This window comes from Elephas maximus, chromosome 22 (assembly GCF_024166365.1).
Source record: "Elephas maximus indicus isolate mEleMax1 chromosome 22, mEleMax1 primary haplotype, whole genome shotgun sequence".
In the NCBI taxonomy this organism is placed as follows: Eukaryota; Metazoa; Chordata; class Mammalia; order Proboscidea; family Elephantidae; genus Elephas; species Elephas maximus.
Genome location: NC_064840.1, coordinates 80,668,793 through 80,688,235, shown reverse-complemented (window position 1 = coordinate 80,688,235; position 19,443 = coordinate 80,668,793). Strand labels below are relative to the sequence as shown.

The 19,443-nt window shown below is 42.1% G+C and overlaps 1 protein-coding gene across 18 annotated transcripts in view; it reads right to left on the bottom strand.

Moving 5' to 3' along the window:
- The window catches only part of SORBS2 (sorbin and SH3 domain containing 2), a 200,995-nt gene that overhangs the window by 74,125 nt on the left and 107,427 nt on the right, over nt 1-19,443 (bottom strand). For 13 of the 18 annotated variants that reach the window (XM_049866910.1, XM_049866909.1, XM_049866918.1 and 10 more), the window contains 2 exons: nt 14,453-14,479; nt 14,095-14,219 (listed from right to left, as the gene is read on the bottom strand). In XM_049866910.1, the coding sequence (XP_049722867.1) occupies nt 14,095-14,219; nt 14,453-14,479 (152 nt within the window). The remainder of the gene's footprint in view (nt 1-14,094; nt 14,220-14,452; nt 14,480-19,443) is intronic. The other 5 variants (XM_049866921.1, XM_049866906.1, XM_049866912.1 and 2 more) reach the window with 1 other exon arrangement.

Below are 19,443 nucleotides of genomic sequence, written 5' to 3'. Positions count from 1 at the left end.
TGGGAAATCCTATGGGGCAGTTCTACTCTGTCCTACAGGGTTGCTACGAGCGGAACCAATTCGACGGCAAAGGTTTTTTTTTTCCTTATCTGTAATTGCGGCGTTGGAAAACATATGCATATTTCTCCATATATGAAATTGACAGATTTATGACCTTGATACAGAATACCATGTAGCACAAAGAAAATTTTGGCTATGACAGTGCTTGTTTGGAAGTTCATTATGATGCCATTTTTAGAAATAAATTTCTGATTTTTGCCTGAAGTTATATGCTTTTCATATTAAAGCAATGATCAATACATTATATGCAATCGAAAATCTGTACCATAAAATTTTGAGGCATTTTAGCTATTCATAAATCATTTACTGGGGTCTGGGCTTGTCATGTAGGTACCTTTAAATGATATAATATGTATGGAAAACCATTTATATATTACATACAAATGAAAATATAGATGAAACAATACACGCATTTATAAGTTATTACACTGGAATGGCTCAGGAGAAATAATTCCCTCCAAAAATCATAAGGGTGAATTTCTAGAATCTCGATTTAGACTGTCTGCATCATTCCTCCCCCTAGGACAGGTAGAGTCAAAAGGTGTCACTGTTAGTGAAACGGAAGCAAGAAGAGTCAGCTCATGCATTCAGTAATGACTTCTGTGAGAAACAGGGACATGTGACCTGTTCACACAGGGCACATTAATACAAGTTTCTGAGTTAAATTGCTATCTGCCAGCTGTTAATATGGGTTAAAATTTTAAAAATTGTTTAGGTTTTCTCTATACTCTAATTGTAATGATTTTATGATGTAAGCTTTTCTAAAGTTTCTGAGATAACTTCTCATTAAGGTGATTCACGGTAAAACACATTCACTACGGCAATATAGTGTGAACAGAAATAATTCTAAAATGAACAAAGAGAATATAATTGAGCTTTTCAACACTAGGTAGGCTTATGGAGTCCGGGTGGTGCAGTGGCTAAGAGTTGGGCTGCTAACCAAAAGGTCGGCAGTTTGAATCCAACAGCTGCTTCTTGGAAACCCTGTGGGGCAGTTGTACTCTGTCCTATAGGGTTGCTATGAGTCCGAATCAACTCAACAGCAATGTGTAGGTAGGCTTACGAGAATGACTGTAATGAGTGTCCCTGGTAGACAGTATAGAGTCAGTTTACCAATCAACAGCTGCCAAATGCAGATAAGAAATGAGGTATTTTGGCCTGTGGAGACCTGTGTAAAAACTGGTGGAGGCCAAGGAAGGAAAGGTAATGGACTGAGTGGCAGCAGGTGGCTAAGGTGGTACCATCTGTCACAGCAGATCTCTGACCCAAGGTAGGGGGTGTGTTTCAGAACTGTCGGTGGTGTCAGGTACCGCTCCTCTAGGGCGGCTGTGGGGAGCTTGTTCTCAGAGCGAGAAGAGTCTGTGGTGAGACAGCCTATGACGGACGTTGCTGTGGACAAGGCTTTCAGGAGCTAGGGAAGGCAGCCTGCATAAACAGTGCGAAAGGGGCCTGGGGTTTACGTAAGTGTGAAGGCCCCGGGTCATCGTGGTGGAAGGGTACGTAATGCTGGGCCGGAGCCACTGTCTGGTCAAGAAGTGGTCCGTGTAAAAGGCACCACAGAAGGGGGCACAGAGAAGACGCTTCTGGTGTAGTTTGACTGTGTATCTGTGAAGCATTTACCTCTAGCCCATGGGCAGTTAAGTTCTGATTTCCAAGCTGAGTTTGAGGGAAAAAATAAGAAGAGAGATAAATTATCCAATCAACAAGGAGAAGGCAAAGCATCAGTTTTATCTGCAAGCACTTGAGGAAGTACATTCAGATGGGTTAGGTGTCAACCACACACTGCAAAGAACGTAAAAACATGAAGAAATGGAATCCAGTAAGTGTTGTTTTTTTTTTTTTTGGAAACAAGGCCAGTTTTCACACTGCATTGCAATGCCATTTTGGGTGAGGGCTTGAGAGAGTTGGCATAAGGGGAGTGCAGATAATTTTTTTCTTCAGAGTTTCAGGTTTTGTACTTGTGGCAATGACATGATATTAGATGTCTGTTGGTCAGCAGAATTAGTTCTGCCTTCCCTAGAAAAATTCTTGTAGCGTAATTCTCGCTCCTGACTACCCCCCTTCCAAAATACCCCCAAAATATAAATCAGTCCCCCCACCCCCTTTTTTCACTAACTTGTGGATCTAAAGCTTGATCAACCTAAAAATAGCTACGTGGGGATAGTATTTTGGTTCCTCATCATTCACTGGATCTGTTCTTTGATTTCACCTTAAAATATAAAAGAATTGAACTTTAGATAAACTAGCAGTACAAATGGAGGTTCCTGTGTGGGAAAATGGGGTGAGAAAACCATTCACCAAAAATGGTTGGAATGTATCCTAGTTGGTTAGAACTATTCTTGGTGTTAAATCTTAGGTAAAGGAGAAAGAAACTGAAAGAGAAATTAAAGTTTAATACCCTCTAAGGTTATAAAACCCAGGAGGCTAACACTGATGGAGGGGTGGCCTGCAGGAGGAAGAGAGGATGGCTCATTACGGATTTTCATAGCCATCTGTTACAATCTTGATAATGTCTGTTCCCACAGTTCAAACGTGATGAAATGCACCAACATGAGTGAATGAAATCTTGAAGCAAATTTTCTTCCTTATGAGCCCCAATCCCACCCCCAGAATAGAGAGGTTAGGTGTTTGATGCAAGGTCAGTTGTAAAACAGATGGCCAGAAAAATTATGGGAAACCAGTACATGGCTAGTGAATGAGTCAAAAGAACTTTAAAGAGAAATCTTGTCTAATAAAGATTTTAGGTGGCACCACTGGAGTTCTTGGCCAGTCATCGTTTGTATACAGCTGACATCATCCGTGCTGCTGGTCTCATGAAAAGCCTTAATTAAAATTTTTCTTCAGACTTTTAATTGAGGGTATATATATATATTAAAAAATCCTACCTATAAAAAGGCTTTCTGGATGATAGCTATTGATCTTCTCTTAGGAAAAACGCACAAATTCATATGCACATAAAATTCTACATACAACTTTAGGGGTTCATGGATGCTCTAAAGTGCATACTTAATTTAATAGGTTAGGTAGTTACAATCCTGGGTGAAAGAGATATTTCCTTATTTAGTAAGTTTAAAAAAGGAAAACACACTCATTTTAAATGTGAACTTTACTATATATGGTTTAAAAAATCTCTAGAATTAATTGACAAAAATATTAGTTACCCAGAACTTAAAATGTTTAACAGGAATATATTTTTTATTAGTAGATGCTTATAATGTTTGGAGATCTTGTTAGAGGTCAAACCACCATAATTTGACACTATAATAATTACAACTTAATATGTCAGAATTCTGCTACAAGTCTGAATGGAAGTCAGTAGGATGCAGCCTTGGGTTGGGTGAATGGAATTTCTTAACAACGAGGCAGTTTCGCTTAAGAAGTTTCCATATAGGTTTAATCTCTTTCTAGTTTTGCTAAGTGAAAATTCTGTTAAATGATGGAAATCATGCTAATGGATTTGTGTTACCTGCTCAAAGGAGTTCTTCCTTAAAATTCAAAGGAAAGAAATTGAATGACTGTAACACTCACTGGACGGGCTTGCCTATATCCTTGGACCGGACACATTTCAAAAGCTAATGCATATTTCTCTCTAAAATCACCAGAGTCATGGGTGATATGATTATGTTTGTTTATACAGCATTGTGCCTGGCAATGATCTTAATCTGTTCACTTGTCCTTTCAAAAAGAGTATCCTACAGACAACAGAACTATTTCGTCTTTTGAATTTCTCTTGCCACCTCCTTATAGGCCCATAATTTTGAGTGTAATATGTATGTGTGTGCCTGTAGTTAACAGGCGTAATGCCTCTTGGTTGGTGAGTCATGTCACTCTTAAACTTCTGCAGATGAAGCTCAAAAAAGAGAATGATACAGTAGCCTATCCGTCACCCACACAAAGCTTTGGCGTATCTTCCCATAAAGATGTAAAGGGCTTCTTCGAATACTTGGAGCTCCTGTGACACGACCCTGATCTCCACACTAACAAGATGCCCTCTTAGATGCAAGGAGACAGGACCACATTATACAGGCCTCCCCCGAAAAAAACGTGAGAAGAGTACAAGGAAAAGTGAGAAAAGGGGAAGAAAGAAGTATTTTCTTAATCTGGACTAGGCTGAAGTAGGATAAGTTACCTTCGAACAAGGACAGTTTTGTTTCCTATTGAAGCAGATAGATGCAGAAAGCCATTGTGTCTTCTTTTCAAGACCATGTAAGGGTAAGGTGTTTGAATAAGGACCAAGAGTCACCAAATCTTAGTTCTTTCTTACTTTCCCCAGCTGTTGAGATATAAGGGAGGGAGGAGCCAGAAACGACAGCTTGCTGCTGCCTGGTCTACAAAGGGAAGGCGCGGTGCCCGGACCTCCATGTACTTCATACATGCAGAGAGAGCTCCTACTTATTCCAAATGGCACTGAGGCTCTTGGTCCAGACAAGCTCAATTCAGAATGACAAGGAGAGCTCTAGCATTAGTGGGTGAAAACAGAAACAAAAAATAAACCAGCTGCTGTAGAGTAGATTCGACTTCTTGGTAACCCTGTGTGTTTTCAGAGTAGAACTGCACCCCACAGGGTTTCCAGTGGCTGTAACCTTCCAGACCCCGACATGTCTGTCAGTGTGTCGCGCTGTACTTGGTAAAGCAGAGGGTCAGAGAAAAACAGGAAGACCCTCAATGAGATGGATTGATACGGTGGCTGCAACAATGGGCTCAAGCACAGCAACAATTCTGAGGACCACGCAGGACCACGCAGTGTTTTGTTCTGTTGTGCACAGGGTCGCGATTAGTCAGAACCAACTCAGTGGCACCTAACAACAACAACAACAACAACAATCTTTCAGAGGTAGATCATCAGCCTTCCTTCTAAGGGGCCTCTGTGTGGACTTGAACTGCCAACCTTTCTGTTAGCAGCTGAGTGCTTTACCATTTGTGCCACGAGGATGAAAGAGATCACTAACTCCAGGTTGGATTCCCTGATGAACTAAGGGCCAAGGGAACTCAGGAAGGGTGAGCTTCGGCAGTGGAAGAAGTTTATTATCTTGGATGTAGGCATCGCAAGCTCAGGTGCCTGCCATGGGCCAGGCAGGTAACCGAATAGTGCAAACCAGGCTGCTTAGGAGACAAGAAGGAGCGCTGGCACTGTGGGGGACTGGAAGAGCAGGCTCCCTCTAAAGGTGGCTGAATTACGAGTTATTTTAATTCCTAGAAACCACACACAGAACAGATCTGTAGTTCTAACCCCTCAGGCCATCAGTTTGTGACTCTCTAGTGTAAAAGCTGGAGGGGAGGAGGAGTACAGCTAAGGATAATTGGATAGGGCTCGGTATAGAGCTGGGATGTGGCCACAGGGAGCACGGTCTGGCAGGGCCAGGCCTGGCGAGGGTGAGTGAGGCGCCAACCTCGCCTATAGGTTTGAGGGAACAGCAGAAACTTCATGACTGAGATACATGCTATTTTAATGCAATATGGGAAAAACGGAAATCAATTCAAAAAAAATCCATAAAGAACAAAATATAAAGAAATTTACATAAAGACCAGTGCTGTGCAAGCCATATTGGAGACTGAGGCGCAGAGAAAAATGTGATCCTGGATCTAATGGACGAAAATTCATCAATAATTTTTCCAAAATCTACGTTCTTGCTTATCTCCTATTTAATTGAGAGATTCACCATGTTTGGCAATTTCCCTTTGACCAATGATGATGTTATATAATCTTTAATTAATCTAAGATGAAGTAAAATTATAATACATTCTGTTTTGGTGTAAACAAAATATTTAAACTTAAAATAACGTTGTGAGTTTTAACATGCCTACTTTCCAATTCTCCAATCTTTTTTAAACCACTTAAATGGTCTAGAAAAAGTAACGGTTAAAAATGCTTAAACACACACACATAGGGTCACATATTTCCCCTCTGCCTCGGGCTCTAACGTGGCTTGGCACAGCACTGTTGTCTGGGAGTTAACTTCTCCCTTGTTCTCCAAGGAGCATATGCAGATATGTAAAGGAGGTACAGTTTTTGTTTTCTAGATTTCAATGGAAAAAAGTTGAGGCGATAGTAATTAAAAAAAAAAAATCTCTGGAAGCAGGTTATGCAAACCCAGTTATTTCCCCCTGTCCTCCACTCCTGGGATGACCTGCCTTCCCCTGGCAGCCTCCCCTGAGGGTGGGAGGAAGCACCTGGCAACCATGTTGGTACCAGGTGACCCCAAATGGGGTAGGCAAGGCTGATTGTTTAGGAGGGGGAATAAGTGAACGGAGGTAGGTCAATTAGGCACGGCCCTCCCAGGGAATTTGAACCGTATGGCTGGGAACATCCCAGTCAGATAGCTGGGGGGGCCCAGCTGCAAGGACGTGCATAATTGGAGCCAGAGAATGCTGTGGGAACCCACAGGAAACTCGAAGAAATGAGAGGGCAGAGGCTAAGAGAGGAGTGTACAACAGGCTCACAGAGGGAAGAGACAAGGCATGGCCCTAAAACTGAGAGAGAGTGGTCGGCTGTTCATGCCGCTATGAGTCGGAATCGACTCGATGGCACTGGGTTTGGTTTTTTGGGTTTTGGGCTGTATCACCGCATTTCAGTGATACAAGATGGCCTTAGACCCTGGTTATAAAGACACTTTTTACCGTGCGTCTTCACAGCTGTATGATCCCTAATCACCACCTGGGTGGTGGGTGGTCTAAAACACTGCACAGATTTGCATTCATTGGTGGAGGTGTGGTATCTAATCAGGGGACTAATGTTCCCGCTGGGGCCCTGTGGTGCAGTAGTTAAGCACTCAGCCGCTAACCAAAAGGTTGGTTGTTCAAATCCACCAGGCGCTCATGGGAGAAAGATGTGGCAGTCTGCTTCCACAGAGATTGTTGTTGTTGTTAGTTACCGTCGAGTTGGTTCTGACTCATAGTGACCCTGTGTGCCACAGAGAGGAACACTGTCTGGTCCTGCGCCATGATCACAATCATTGTTATATTTGAACTCACAAAGATTACAGCCTTGGAAACCCCTTGGGGCAGTTCTACTCTGTCTTATAGGGTCACTATGAGTTGGAATTGACTCCATGGCAATGGTTTTGGTTAAGTCAGACTGGACAAGCTGTCTAACCTCTTCTGACCCCAGCCTCCTCATGTGTAAATAAAGACATTAATAAAACCCATCTCCTAGAGTCTGTGAAAACTAAGTGAGGGGATGCAAGCGAAAGGCTTAGCCCAGTGCCTGGTATGCTGTGTGGCCCACAGGAGCTGTTTTAAATGTCAGGACACGTGGAAGCACGGGGATGTTTTCCACAAAGCAGACACCACAGTGGGGAGGGGAACAGTCACATGAAGGACATCACGAAGAAGGAGAGGACATCTTTTTGGCTCCATGGGATCAATATGCAGACAGGAAGGAAGGCGGATTATGACTCAACATTAGAAATGTTTTCTAATGATTAGCTTGGAGAATCATCCCAGTGCTTCACGGCTGCCTCATAAAGTAACTGAGCTCACCATTCCTGAGGGTAGTCAAGAAAAGGCGGAGTGTCCATTGACTGGTGGGTAATGTAGAGGGGACCTTGATGATTTCTAAACTCATGCTGTGCACCTGAATATTCTATCCTCCTCAATCACAGAAAAACAAAAAACAAAACAAAGCAAAAAAACCAAACAAACATTAGCCCAATGGAGAAGTTGCCTAAGACCTGGTCAACTAACAGTGTAACAAACCCACAGAAAAGAAGTCCTGGGACATAGGTGGCCCCACTAATAGAATACATCAGTGATCGGGCTACTATGGTCAGAAAGGGTCCAGAAACTGTACTCTGCAGTTCTGCACATTTTCTATCTCACACTGCTGACATGTGTTCATTATTCTCCCTTCCTTATCTTCTATGTGTTGATCCCACAGAGCAAGAGAGAGGATGTTGTTTTGTCCTCTACATGACAGTGGTACTAAACCTCCTTTGAGTCCCCAACCCCTGTGCAGTAGCTGCTGTGTCAGGGAGGCTTTGGAAAATGATCGATTACGTCAATTCATAATAGAAGGGTCAAGTCTATCTCCCCGAAGTACAGGGCACAGCACTCACAAATGCCAGAGCAAACTGGTTGGGTGTAGCTCTTTGCTGTCTTTTCAAAGCGTCTGGTTTATACCACCACTTATCTGACCTTGAGAACAATGTGATGGTTTTAGCAATAGGATATTGCTCCTGAAACTTTCCTCATTTTATGGTTTCCTCATACGTAATTTTGTAGGAGGTAAATCAAAACATATTCAGTTTAAGAAATACTAATTGGTCAAGTATGGGCAAAATTAAAATCCCTAATGGTAAGCTGCAGTTTTCTTTTTAGTTAAAGTAATGGTTAGGCCTTAACAACAACAAAAAGTAAGCAGATGAAACTTCTAGAAGACTGATATTTCCTTTTAGCTTCTCCGTGTAGAGAATTTTTGTTTCTTGGGTCTGCTAACTTCTTGGGAGGCTAGTTGTTCATCTGTCTCTGGTACTTGGCTGTTTCCGAGTGTGTTGTTTATAGCTCTTGGCATTTACTAAACTTTCCTGCCAGAATGTGGAGCTTAAGTACGTAAAATGGAAAGGTCACCACTGCAAAAGACCATTCCATGAAAAATCAGACATAAAAATAAAGCATTATCTATAATATGTACATAATATAACAAATATTTCCCTTTTCCAATCAGATACTTAATCTAGAAAAGGATATTATGTTAAAATAACAATGGCTACCATATGCTGAGGTCCACCGTGTAGCAGGCACTGTGCCAACAAGCTCTTTATATGCGTTATTCAAATCTCATAGCAACTCTATATGGTGAATGCTATTTTCATCTCCACTTTACATATGAAGGAACTGAGACTCAGGGTTGGTGAGATTTTATGCTAATAACACCTTGAAAGAACTCTGTCCCATTGCTTTCCTGCCAGCCTTTCTTAAACCCACCCCAAGCGAGAGTCCTTCCCCCTCAACACTTATGAAATCACCATGACCTCCGTATTACTAACAGGAGATCTGAGATCCATCTTACTCTTGGCCTATCAGCAGTATTATCACAGTTGACTGTCCCTTCTCTTTGATACACTTTCCTCACTTGGTATTTACCAAACCCAAACCAAATCCATTGCCATTGAGTTGACTTCAACTCCGAGAGACCCTGTAGGACAGAGTAGAACTGCCACATAGGGTTTCCAAGGAGCAGCTGGTGGATTCCAACTGCCGACCTTCTGGTTAGCAGCAGAGCTTTTTAACCACTGGGCCACCAGGGCTCCCCTTGGTGACTAGGACGCTATATTCTCCTGGATTTCCTCCTCCCTTAGCAGATGCTCCTTTCTCCTTTTCTGGTTGCTCTTCTTAATGTCGAGAAGCACAAGGGCTCAGGCCTTGGGCCTCCTCTTTTCTCTGTATTCACTTCCTTAACGCTCTCACTTCTCGTGGCCACAAAAATCATCTACAAGCTGATGACTCCAAACACATATCTCCAAACCAGACTTCTCTGCGGAACTCCACCTGCATACTCCACCTCTCCACATGGCTGTCTGTGGACACCTTGACCTTGTGGTGGCCAGCTGCTGTTGAGTCTATTCGGACTCATGACAACTCCGTGTGTGCAGAGAAGAACTGTTCCATGGGGTGTTCAAGGCTGTGGCCTTAGAGAAGAAGGCCTGTCTTCCGCGGTGTCTCTGGGTGGGTCGCACCGCCCACTTTTCAGCTACTAGCTACGTGCTTAACCATTTTCATCACCCAGGGACTCCTATCTCAACTTAACATGTCCCATATGCAACCTCTGATCTTTCCCCAAACCTCTTCTACCCTCAGCTGTCAGTCTTAGCTGATGGCAATTTCATTCTTCCCAACTGCAGACTGGAGTCAACCTTGACTATTCTCTTCCCTCACATCCTACATGCAATCTGTCAGGAAGTCCTGTTTGCCCTCCTTTCAAATTACGTTCATATCAGTTCTCACCACCTCCACTGCTTCCAGACTGCTTCGAGCCACTGTCATTTCCCCCCTGAGTTATCGCAATAGCAGCCTGACTGGTTTGCCTGCTCTCCTCCTGGACCCACTGTTGTGTGTCCTCAACTCAGCTGCCAGTGATTCTGTTAGAAGTCAAGCCTAATCCCCTGATGACTCTCTTTTTACTGTAACAAGCTGGAATCTTTGCAGTGACCCTGAGGGGCTTCTGTGGTCTGCCTCTGCCACCTTTGACTTCGCCTCCTGTTACCTTTACCTTGTATCCTTCCACCCCCTCCCCAGGGGCTTCCTCGGTGGTCCTGAATGGCAGCAGCATGCTTCAGATTTAAAGATGTTCTCTCTGCCTAGAATGTTCTTCCACACTTTAAAGTTGTCTGTCTTGCAATGAGGTGGACTTGACTACCTTATTCAGGATGGAGGCTGCTCCCCACGTCCCTGCTAGCACTGCCTGGTTTTACTTCCATTGACATAGCTCCTTCTGTTGTTGGTATAAGTATGTAATTTATATATTTATGTATATAATTAAATGTCTCCCCCACAGCCCCCCACCACAAAATTTTAAGTATCAATGGCTTCAAATCCAGCTCTGTGACCAGAATAGTACTTGGCATATTGCAGGTGCCCCAAAAATGTTTGTTGAATGAGTGTCAGAAGCTCGAATCTTATCTTCTGAATCACGCAAATTCTCTGGGTATTGCACAATTAAACCAGCTGTCTCTGGTCAGCCTGGATAGTGACAAAACTGTCTAAAAGGACAGTTATCAACTTACATTTTCAAACATGAAAAAACCAAACTCGATAAACCACTTTAGATGAGCAAACTGAGCTGTGAATGTGGCATGTTTTTCATGTCTTCGCCTATACACTTGCTTTTTTAATCATCTGTGCTTAAAGTTTGGGCTTTGTGTGTGTGCGTGTGCTTGTGTGTGCATGTGTGTGTGCGTGCCTGTGCGCGTGTATGCCTGCGTGCGTGTCCTCGTGTGCGTGTGTGTGTGCATGCCTGTGTGCCTGTGCGTGTGCCTGTGGGTGTGTGTGTGCATGCCTGTGTGCCTGTGTGTGTGCATGCTGGTGTGCCTGTGTGTGCGTGCCTATGTGCCTGTGTGTGCGTGCCTGTGTGCCTGTGTGCGTGTGTGTGCATGCCTGTGTGTGTGCCTGTGTACGCACCTGTGTGCATGTGCCTGTGTGCCTGTGTGTGCCTGTGTGCACATGTGTGTGCATGCCTGTGTGTGTGTGCATGTGCTTGAGTGTGTGTGCCTGTGCGTGTGCCTGTGGGCGTGTGTGTGCATGCCTGTGTGCCTGTGTGTGTGCGCATGCCTGTATTCCTGTGTGCGTGTGCATGCCTGTGTGTGCACCTGTGTGTGTGCCTGCGTGCACGTGTGTGTGCGTGCCTGTGTGTGTGCATGCCTGTGCTTGTGTGTGTGCCTGTGTGTGCATGCCTGTATGTGTGTGTGCTTGTGTGTGTGCGTGCCTGTGTGCCTATGTGCCTGTGTGCATGTGCTTGTGTGTGTGCGTATGTGTGCGTGCCTGTGTGCTTGTGTGTATGTGTATGTGTGTGTGCCTGTGTGTGTGCGTGTGCATGTTTGTGTGCGTGCCTGTGTGCCTATGTGCCTGTGTGCGTGTGCTTGTGTGTGTGCGTATGTGTGCGTGCCTGTGTGCGTGTGCTTGTGTGTGTGCATGTGCTTGTGTGTGTGTGTGTGCCTGTGTGTGTGCATGCACATGTGTGGAGGGGGTGTTTGGTGTCAGGTATCTGCTGAAGATTGTCCATGAAGTTTAAAAATCTCTTCAAGGATGTGCTTTGGATGATCTTCAACAATGCAACTTCAGGAAATAGCAGTAAACAAAAAAATTTCTTTAGGCGGTAGCGATTTCAGTATTACCACAACTGCTCTTGCTAGCGGTATTGTACCTTGTATTAACGGTTACCGTTTATTGAGTGCTTGCTCTGTCCTAAGTGATTTGTCTCCGCTGTACCCCCAGTGTTGCCGCAGCCTATGAATTAAGGGTTAATATTCTCATTCTGTGGCTCAGGTTCACAGACAAGTTCAGACAGCAGCCCATCACACTGGCAGTGATGAAGCTCGGCTGGAAATCTCCGACTTGTCCTTGAAACTTGTATTGTTAACACGACGTGATTTTGTGGAGGAGCTGAGAAGAGGAATGCATTTCTCTTCTCCTGAACAGATTAATAAATGTCAGAAGATTTGTGCTATGACAGAATTTTACAAATGTGGAAATAAAGGTTTACTTCCCAACTTTTTTTCCCAACAGTCTGAGTATTGAAGGTGGATTAGTAGGATTTCTGAAACATCAAATTAAACAAAAGGTAGGAATTGATTGTTTCAGTGAAAATGAATATCAAGCTACAAAAGAATAAACAGTGCTTGAAGATAAATGTTTTCTACCAAGAAGAATTAAAACTGACCATTATTTTAAGAAGTTTTAGACACGCAAATAAAGCGAATGCCGGTACCAGAAAGTCCGGCACAAAAAATAATGTTTTGAAACCTAAAAGTATTTTAAGTACTGAAGCGGCTTGCAGTGTTGTGAAAACTGACCCATCAATTATTCGCTTATAAACATCCAGAAAGTAGGAAACATTTAGAAGATGATTTCTAGATGAAAGATCTACATATTAAAAAAAAACCTCCAAATTTACTGGTGAATTTAATAGGCCTTCGAATTGGAAGATGGTTTCTTTCTCCTTTCCTTTTCTGCTTCAAAACTCTAAAAAAGCATTCAGTTATATAAGAAGCCCAAACCAAAGCAGTTAGTGAGGGTCCCTCCAACAGGCCTGTAAGAAGAGACTGGAAAGTGTAAGGTACCACCCGGCCGTCGGAGGGCTGCGAGGCTGCAGCAACTGCGGATTTTTGTCTCTCTTGCTGCAGAGGAATCTTTGCAGTCTCTGGAGAAAGGTCAGGGAGCTGTCTGCGGCCTTCAGAACCCTGTCCTGAAAGGGGAGCGATCTGAATGGAAAGAGATGCTGTGTGTGTCTCAGGCACCGTGTCAGGGGGCGGTGGGAAAGGCCTTCTGGGAAATGATGGCACTTCAGCCGATTTGGAAAGCTGTGATGGATTGAAGGGGCTGCTACTAGCTAGATCCGGGCTATGGGTTAGTTTCAAGGTAGAAATTCTCCGAGTCTGAGAATCTTGCATGTAGTTCTCTTGCAGAAATGGGGTTCTGACGTCAGCAAGTGGTGGGGGACCTGTGCTGGAAGCTGTTGGCAGTGGACTAGTGATTTTTTGTGTGTATGACACGGTTGTGTTAGATTCTTCGGAATATACAACTGTCTGGCTGGGATCGTCGTTAGAATACATAGTTCTGTGAACAGGCTTTTGGTTAGTAAAGTACTCTGTACAGGAGGGCGTTTGTGTGTTAGTTAGTGATCGGTCTAAAATGTCACCCTTTGTGTGGCTGGTTATCAAGGAGTTACAAAAACTCTCTTTCCTGGGTGGTGGAAGGAGTGCCTGGATTGCCAAAAGCATCCGGAGGAAGAAATAATGTTGAAGAAAAAAACAGAGAGAAAGTCATCATTAGTCATTCAAGAAAACAGTGTCAACCTTGCCCGTAAAGAAGGTGAAGCAACGTTCTATCTTCTCACTATGGTACACATTTTGTTGGCTAAATGGAATGATGGTTTTTCATTTCTTTTAGGATACAGTTTAATTTATCCTCAGCAGTTGCCATCAGAAAAAAAACAAACAAACAAACCTTTTTTTTTTTATAGAGAATATATTATAAAGTTTGTCTCCATCTTCATTCTGGGAAATCATTTTAATAAGTGAACACATGTTCTCTTGGCATATTTTTTAAAACTTAAGGTATATATATGGCTAGCATTTCGTGAGAAACTGACCTAGTTTTATGAGATTAATCAATCAGAAAAAAAGAAAACTTTTTTTAAATTAAAATTTTTCCTCAGTGTTGTATATACAACTTTGACCAACAAAACAAAGACAAAAGCAGAGATTCACTAAGAGCAAAAACTATCAAAGTGTGCACGTGTTACTAGCCAAGAGGCGCTAAAGCAGTGCTCTTGCAATCAATCTTGAAAGACAGACAGTAGACAAGAGTGTGCAGGGTTACCTGGATGGGCGACCTTTTGTCTTGCAGGTTCGGGCGAACGCTTCTGAAACCTTTTGCTGCAAGAGAGGAATACGTAGCATCTCCGTTCAGTGTCTCTTGGTTTCGATCATTGTAAGATCTCCAAGCTTTTATTAAGGGAAAACAAATTGGATACAAAAATATCTACATTCACTTATAAGATTTTAAATAAAATTTATTTTTATTTACAAAATTGAAGTTTTATTTCTAGAAATTTAATTTAATACGTTTAACTATAGAGGAATTCTAAATTTAAGGTGAGGTAAAATATGTAGTTATGAATACATTTTAAAAAAACCCCACAAAAACATCTTAGTGATTTGGAACAGTTTTTCTGTACCTGAGTCTGGTGAATGAGAATCACGCCCTAAAAGAAAAAAGAAACGTTGAAATTAATAGTAGGGTAAAATAAATAGGCAATCGAGTAAAAACCATTTGAGAAAAAAAAAAAACTGAATATATACATATTTTTTTGCAAACTTATCTCATTTCTAAAACTCTTGGTATGTCAGATACACTAACGGGAGGCTTGCGCATTTATCTTTAGTTCAGTTAAAGCATCTTTCATTAAATATCTATAATGTGTAATTAACACTCACAAATTATGCACTGATTTTTCCTGTCAATAATAATGCAACCAGGTAATTTTCATCTTATTATTGCCTGTTCTGGGTACATGAATTTCTAAATATCAGATTAAAGGATTAAAAGGGATCTAGTTTAAAAACAAGGGACGTGTCTCCTGTCATTAAATCAAACCACCAGATCTGAGTTTTCAGTGCCTGCTGTTAAGACCACATTTAACTCCCGTGTTAGATAAAAACCCATTGCCGTCGAGTCGATTCTGACTCATGGCGACCCTACAGAACAGAGTAGAACTGCCCCACAGCATTTTCGAGGAGCGACTGGTGGATTTGAACTGCCAACCGTTTGGTCAGCAGCCATAGCTCTTAACCACTATGCCACCAGGGTTTCCAAATAGAGGTTAATTTTTTTTTATAGTTTATTTATTTATTTTTGCTATAGGAAAGTGCAAATGTGTTCACCATATTACATAATATTTTCAAGCCATTCGCTAATTTGAATTTTCTTCTTATCCCATTAAAATAATTTTATGTTTAAATATGAAAGAGTTGATACAATAGATTCGTTGCCTTATAGCTAGTAGGCTGTAGAAAATAAATTTCAGTACTAATAAATTGCTTTTGACAATGTACTTGGAAAGTGGTTCAATAAATATTTCCTACCAGTTTTACTGGAACTAAACATTCAAGAATCCACTTACACACATTTCAAGGTAAACAATTTGTATCGCTTGATTCTACCCTATCACGTGGTCATCTTCACCTAGAATCACAAAGCCTTAACTTAGGATAGGACCCTAGAGTCACTTATTAACACTTAGGGTACCCTCACAGGACAAGGAGCAAATTTTGAGAATTGTGGTAATGGAAATGAAAAAGGAAACAGCATGAACAACAATTACTATTTATATTGTAATTATTTGCCTGTGAACAAGGAGGTTATCTTATTCTCGGTTTGATAAAACTGAGAGGAAAAAGAAGGGTGTGTGAGTATGTGCAGGACACCCAGTGCCTGGAGGTTCAAGGACTGGATGCTGGAAGGAACACAAAGGTGTATGGAGAAGACTTCAAGGATGCTTGAGATAAACTTCCTTTAATGATATTCACATTGGTGACCACACTGGGGATTACGGAACAACAATAAATGTTAATCAGTGAATGACGTGGCAGTCTGCTTCTGTAAAGACTTACAGCTTGGAAACTGTATGGGGTCGCTGTGAGTCAGAATCGACTCAACAGCAGTGATTTTTTTTTTTTTTTTTGGCTTAGGAGAATCAGAGGACAACTACTTTAGGGTCAGCTGTCGGCCTCTCCCTGGATATTGGGCCCGGGGATTTCCAAATGAAACTGGATCTCCGCTACAAGACGTGATATTAGTAACTGTGAGCCACTGAGGGGTCTCTCTGAGCACAGTCGACATGAGTGTGCAGGACCAAGAGAAATGAGAAAAAAGGGTCATGGATTAAAACTACAGGATACACCAAGATCTTAATGACGCTTACATTAATGATTAAAGGCTGCTTTTAAGTGGGTGGTCTTCAAAGGGTGCTCAAGTGCACACCATTTCAGTTAAAAAAAATCCAATTACAGATATTTTAAACCCTCAGTCCTGATACCCTATTTTATTGAGGTTCTTCAGAGGCATTGGGTGGTACAAACAGTGGACACGCTCAGCTGCTAACTGAAAGGCTGGAGTTTTGATTCTACCCAGAAGTATCCCCGAAGACAGGTCTGGCAATCTATGCCCAAAAAACCAGCCACTGAAAACCCAGTCTAGCACAGTTCTACTCTGACACACATGAGGTCCAGCACACAGAACAGAGCCAGCTCAGTGGCAACGGGTATGAAGGGTAGATGCCTTCCCGTGTGGATACTGTCTGCCACCGTCCTGTTCTTAGGGAAGGGAGGACAAGCGTGGTTTGCAGCAGGCAACGCAAGCATCCTGGATCCATGCCAAGTGAAGAGACTATGTTGTTGTTGTTTGTTGTCAGGTGCTGTTGAGTTGGTTCTGACTCATAGCGACCCCATGTCTAACAGAAGGAAACACTGCGCCGTCCTCACAAAAGTTGCTGTGCTCGAGCCCATTGTTGCAGAAACCGCATCAGTCCATCTCGTTGAGGGTCTTCCTCTCTTATGCTCACCCTCTACTTTGCCTAGTAGGGTGTCCTTCTCTAGAGATTGGTCTCCCCCGATAACATGTCCAAAGTAAGTGAGATGAAGTCTGGCCATCTTCACTTCTAAGGAACATTCTGGCTGTAGTTCTTCCAAGACAGACTTGCTTACCCTTCTGGCCGTCCATGGCATATTCAGTATTCCCCACCCACGCCATTATTCAAATGCATCGAGTCTTCGGTCTGGCTTTTGCATTGTCCAGCTTTTGCACTCATGTACCCATTGCCGCAATATGTTGTTTGATTTCTTGACTGCTGTGTCCATAGGCATTGATTATTGATTCAAGTAAAATGAAATCCTTGACAACTTCAATATTTTCTCCATTTATCATAATTTTGCTTATTGGTCCAGTTGTGAGGATTTTTGTTTTCTTTATGTTGAGGTGCAATCCGTACTGAAGGCTGTAGTCTTTGATCTCCATCAGTAAGTGCTTCAAGTCCTCTTTATTTTCAACAAGCAAAGTTGTGTCATCTGCATATTATGGTTGTTAAGGAGTCTTCCTCAATACTGATGCTGTGTTCTTCTTCATTTACACCAGTTTTTGAACTATTTGCTCAGCGTACAGATTGAATAAGTGTGGTGAAGGAATATAATCCCGATGCACGCCTTTCCTGATTTTAACCACGAAGTATTCCCTTGTTATGTTCAAATGACTGCCTCTTGGTCTATGTACAGGCTCTGCATGAGGACAATGAAATGTTTTGGAGTTCCCATTCTTCACATTGTTATCCATAAGTTGTTATGATCCACACAGTCAAATGCCTTTGTATAGTCAATAAAACACAGGTAGCCAACTTTCTGGTATCCTCTGCTTTCAGCCAGGATCCATCTGACAGCAGCAATGATAACCCTCATGCCATGTCGTCTTTGGAATACAGCTTGGCAGTTCCCTCTTGATGTATCACTGTAGTTGCTTTTGAATTATCTTCAGCAAAAATTTGCTTGCATGTGATATTAATGATATTGTTTGACAATTTCTGCATTCCATTGAATTACCTTCCTTTGGAACTGACATGAGTATGGATCTCTTCCAGCTGGTTGGCCAGGTAGCTGTCGTCCAGATGTCTTGGAGTAGATAAGTGCTTCCAGTGCGGCATCCATTTGCTGAAGCATCTCAGCTGGTATTCCACCTACTCCTGAAGCCTTGTCTTTCACCAGTACCTTCAGTGTAGCTTGGACTTCTTCCTTCTGTGCCATAGGTTCTTGATGACATTCTACCTCTTGAAATGGTTGAATATCAACCAATTCTTTTTGGTATGGTGACTCTGTGTATTCTTTCATTCTTGGTTTGATGTTTCCTGTGTTGTTCAATTTTTGCCCATAGAATCCTTCAGTATTGCAACTTAAGGCTTTTTTACTTCAGTTCTGTCAGCCTGAGAAATGCTGAGCATACATAGCATGTTCTTCCTTTTTGGTTTTCTAACTCCAGGTTACATTTTATTATAATACCTTAGTTTGTGTTCTCCAGCTGCCCTTTGAAATCTTCTGTTTAGCCCTTCTGGTTCATTTCTTCCATTTGCTTTAGTTACTATTCATTCAAGAGCAAATTTCAGAGTCTTTTCTGACATCCATTTTAGTCTTTTCTTTCTTTCCTGTCTTTTTAATGACCTTTCACTTTCTTCATGTGTGGTGTCCTTGGTGTCATTCCACAACTCTTCTGGTCTTTGATCATTGGTATTCAATGTGTCCAATCTATTCTTGAGATGGTCTCTAAATTTAGGTGGGATATACTCAAGTTGTACTTTGGTTCTCGTGGACTTGTTTTAATTTTCTTCAGCTTCAACTTGAAATTGCATATGAGCAATTGATGGTCTGTTCCACAGTCAGCCTCTGACCTTGTTCTGACTGATGATGTTGAGATCCTCTATCATCTATTTCCGCAGATGTAGTTGATTTGATTTCTGTGAGTTCCATGTGTACAGCTGTCATTTATGGTGTCACAAAAAGATGTTTCCAATGAATACACATTGGTCTTATAAAATTCTATCATGGGATCTCCAGTGTTGTTTCCATCACTAGAGCCATATTTTCTTCTTTGTTTCCAACTTTCACATACAAATCACCAGTAATTATCAGTGCATCTTGATTGCATATTTGATCAATTTCAGACTGCAGAAGTTGGTAAAAACCTTCAATTTTTTCATCTTTGGCATTAGTGATTAGTGCATAAATTTGAATTAACAGTCTATTAACTAGTCTTCATTGTAAGCACATGGATATTATCCTATCACTGATAGTATTGTACTTAAGGATAGATCTTGGAATATTCTTTTTGACGATAATTGCAAAACCATTCCCCTTCAATTTGCCATTCCTGGCATATAAACCATATAATTGTCCAATTCAAAATGGCCAATACCAGTTCATTTCAGCTCCCTAACCCATTGCCATTGAGTCAATTTCTGCTCATAGCAACCCTACAGGACAGAGCAGAACTGCCCCACAGGGTTTCCAAGGAGCAGCCAATGGATTCAAACTACCAACCTTTTGGTTAGCAGCCCTAGCCCTTAACCTCTGGGCCACCAGGGCTCCCTAATGCCTAGAATATTGATCTTTATGTGTTCCGTTTCATTTT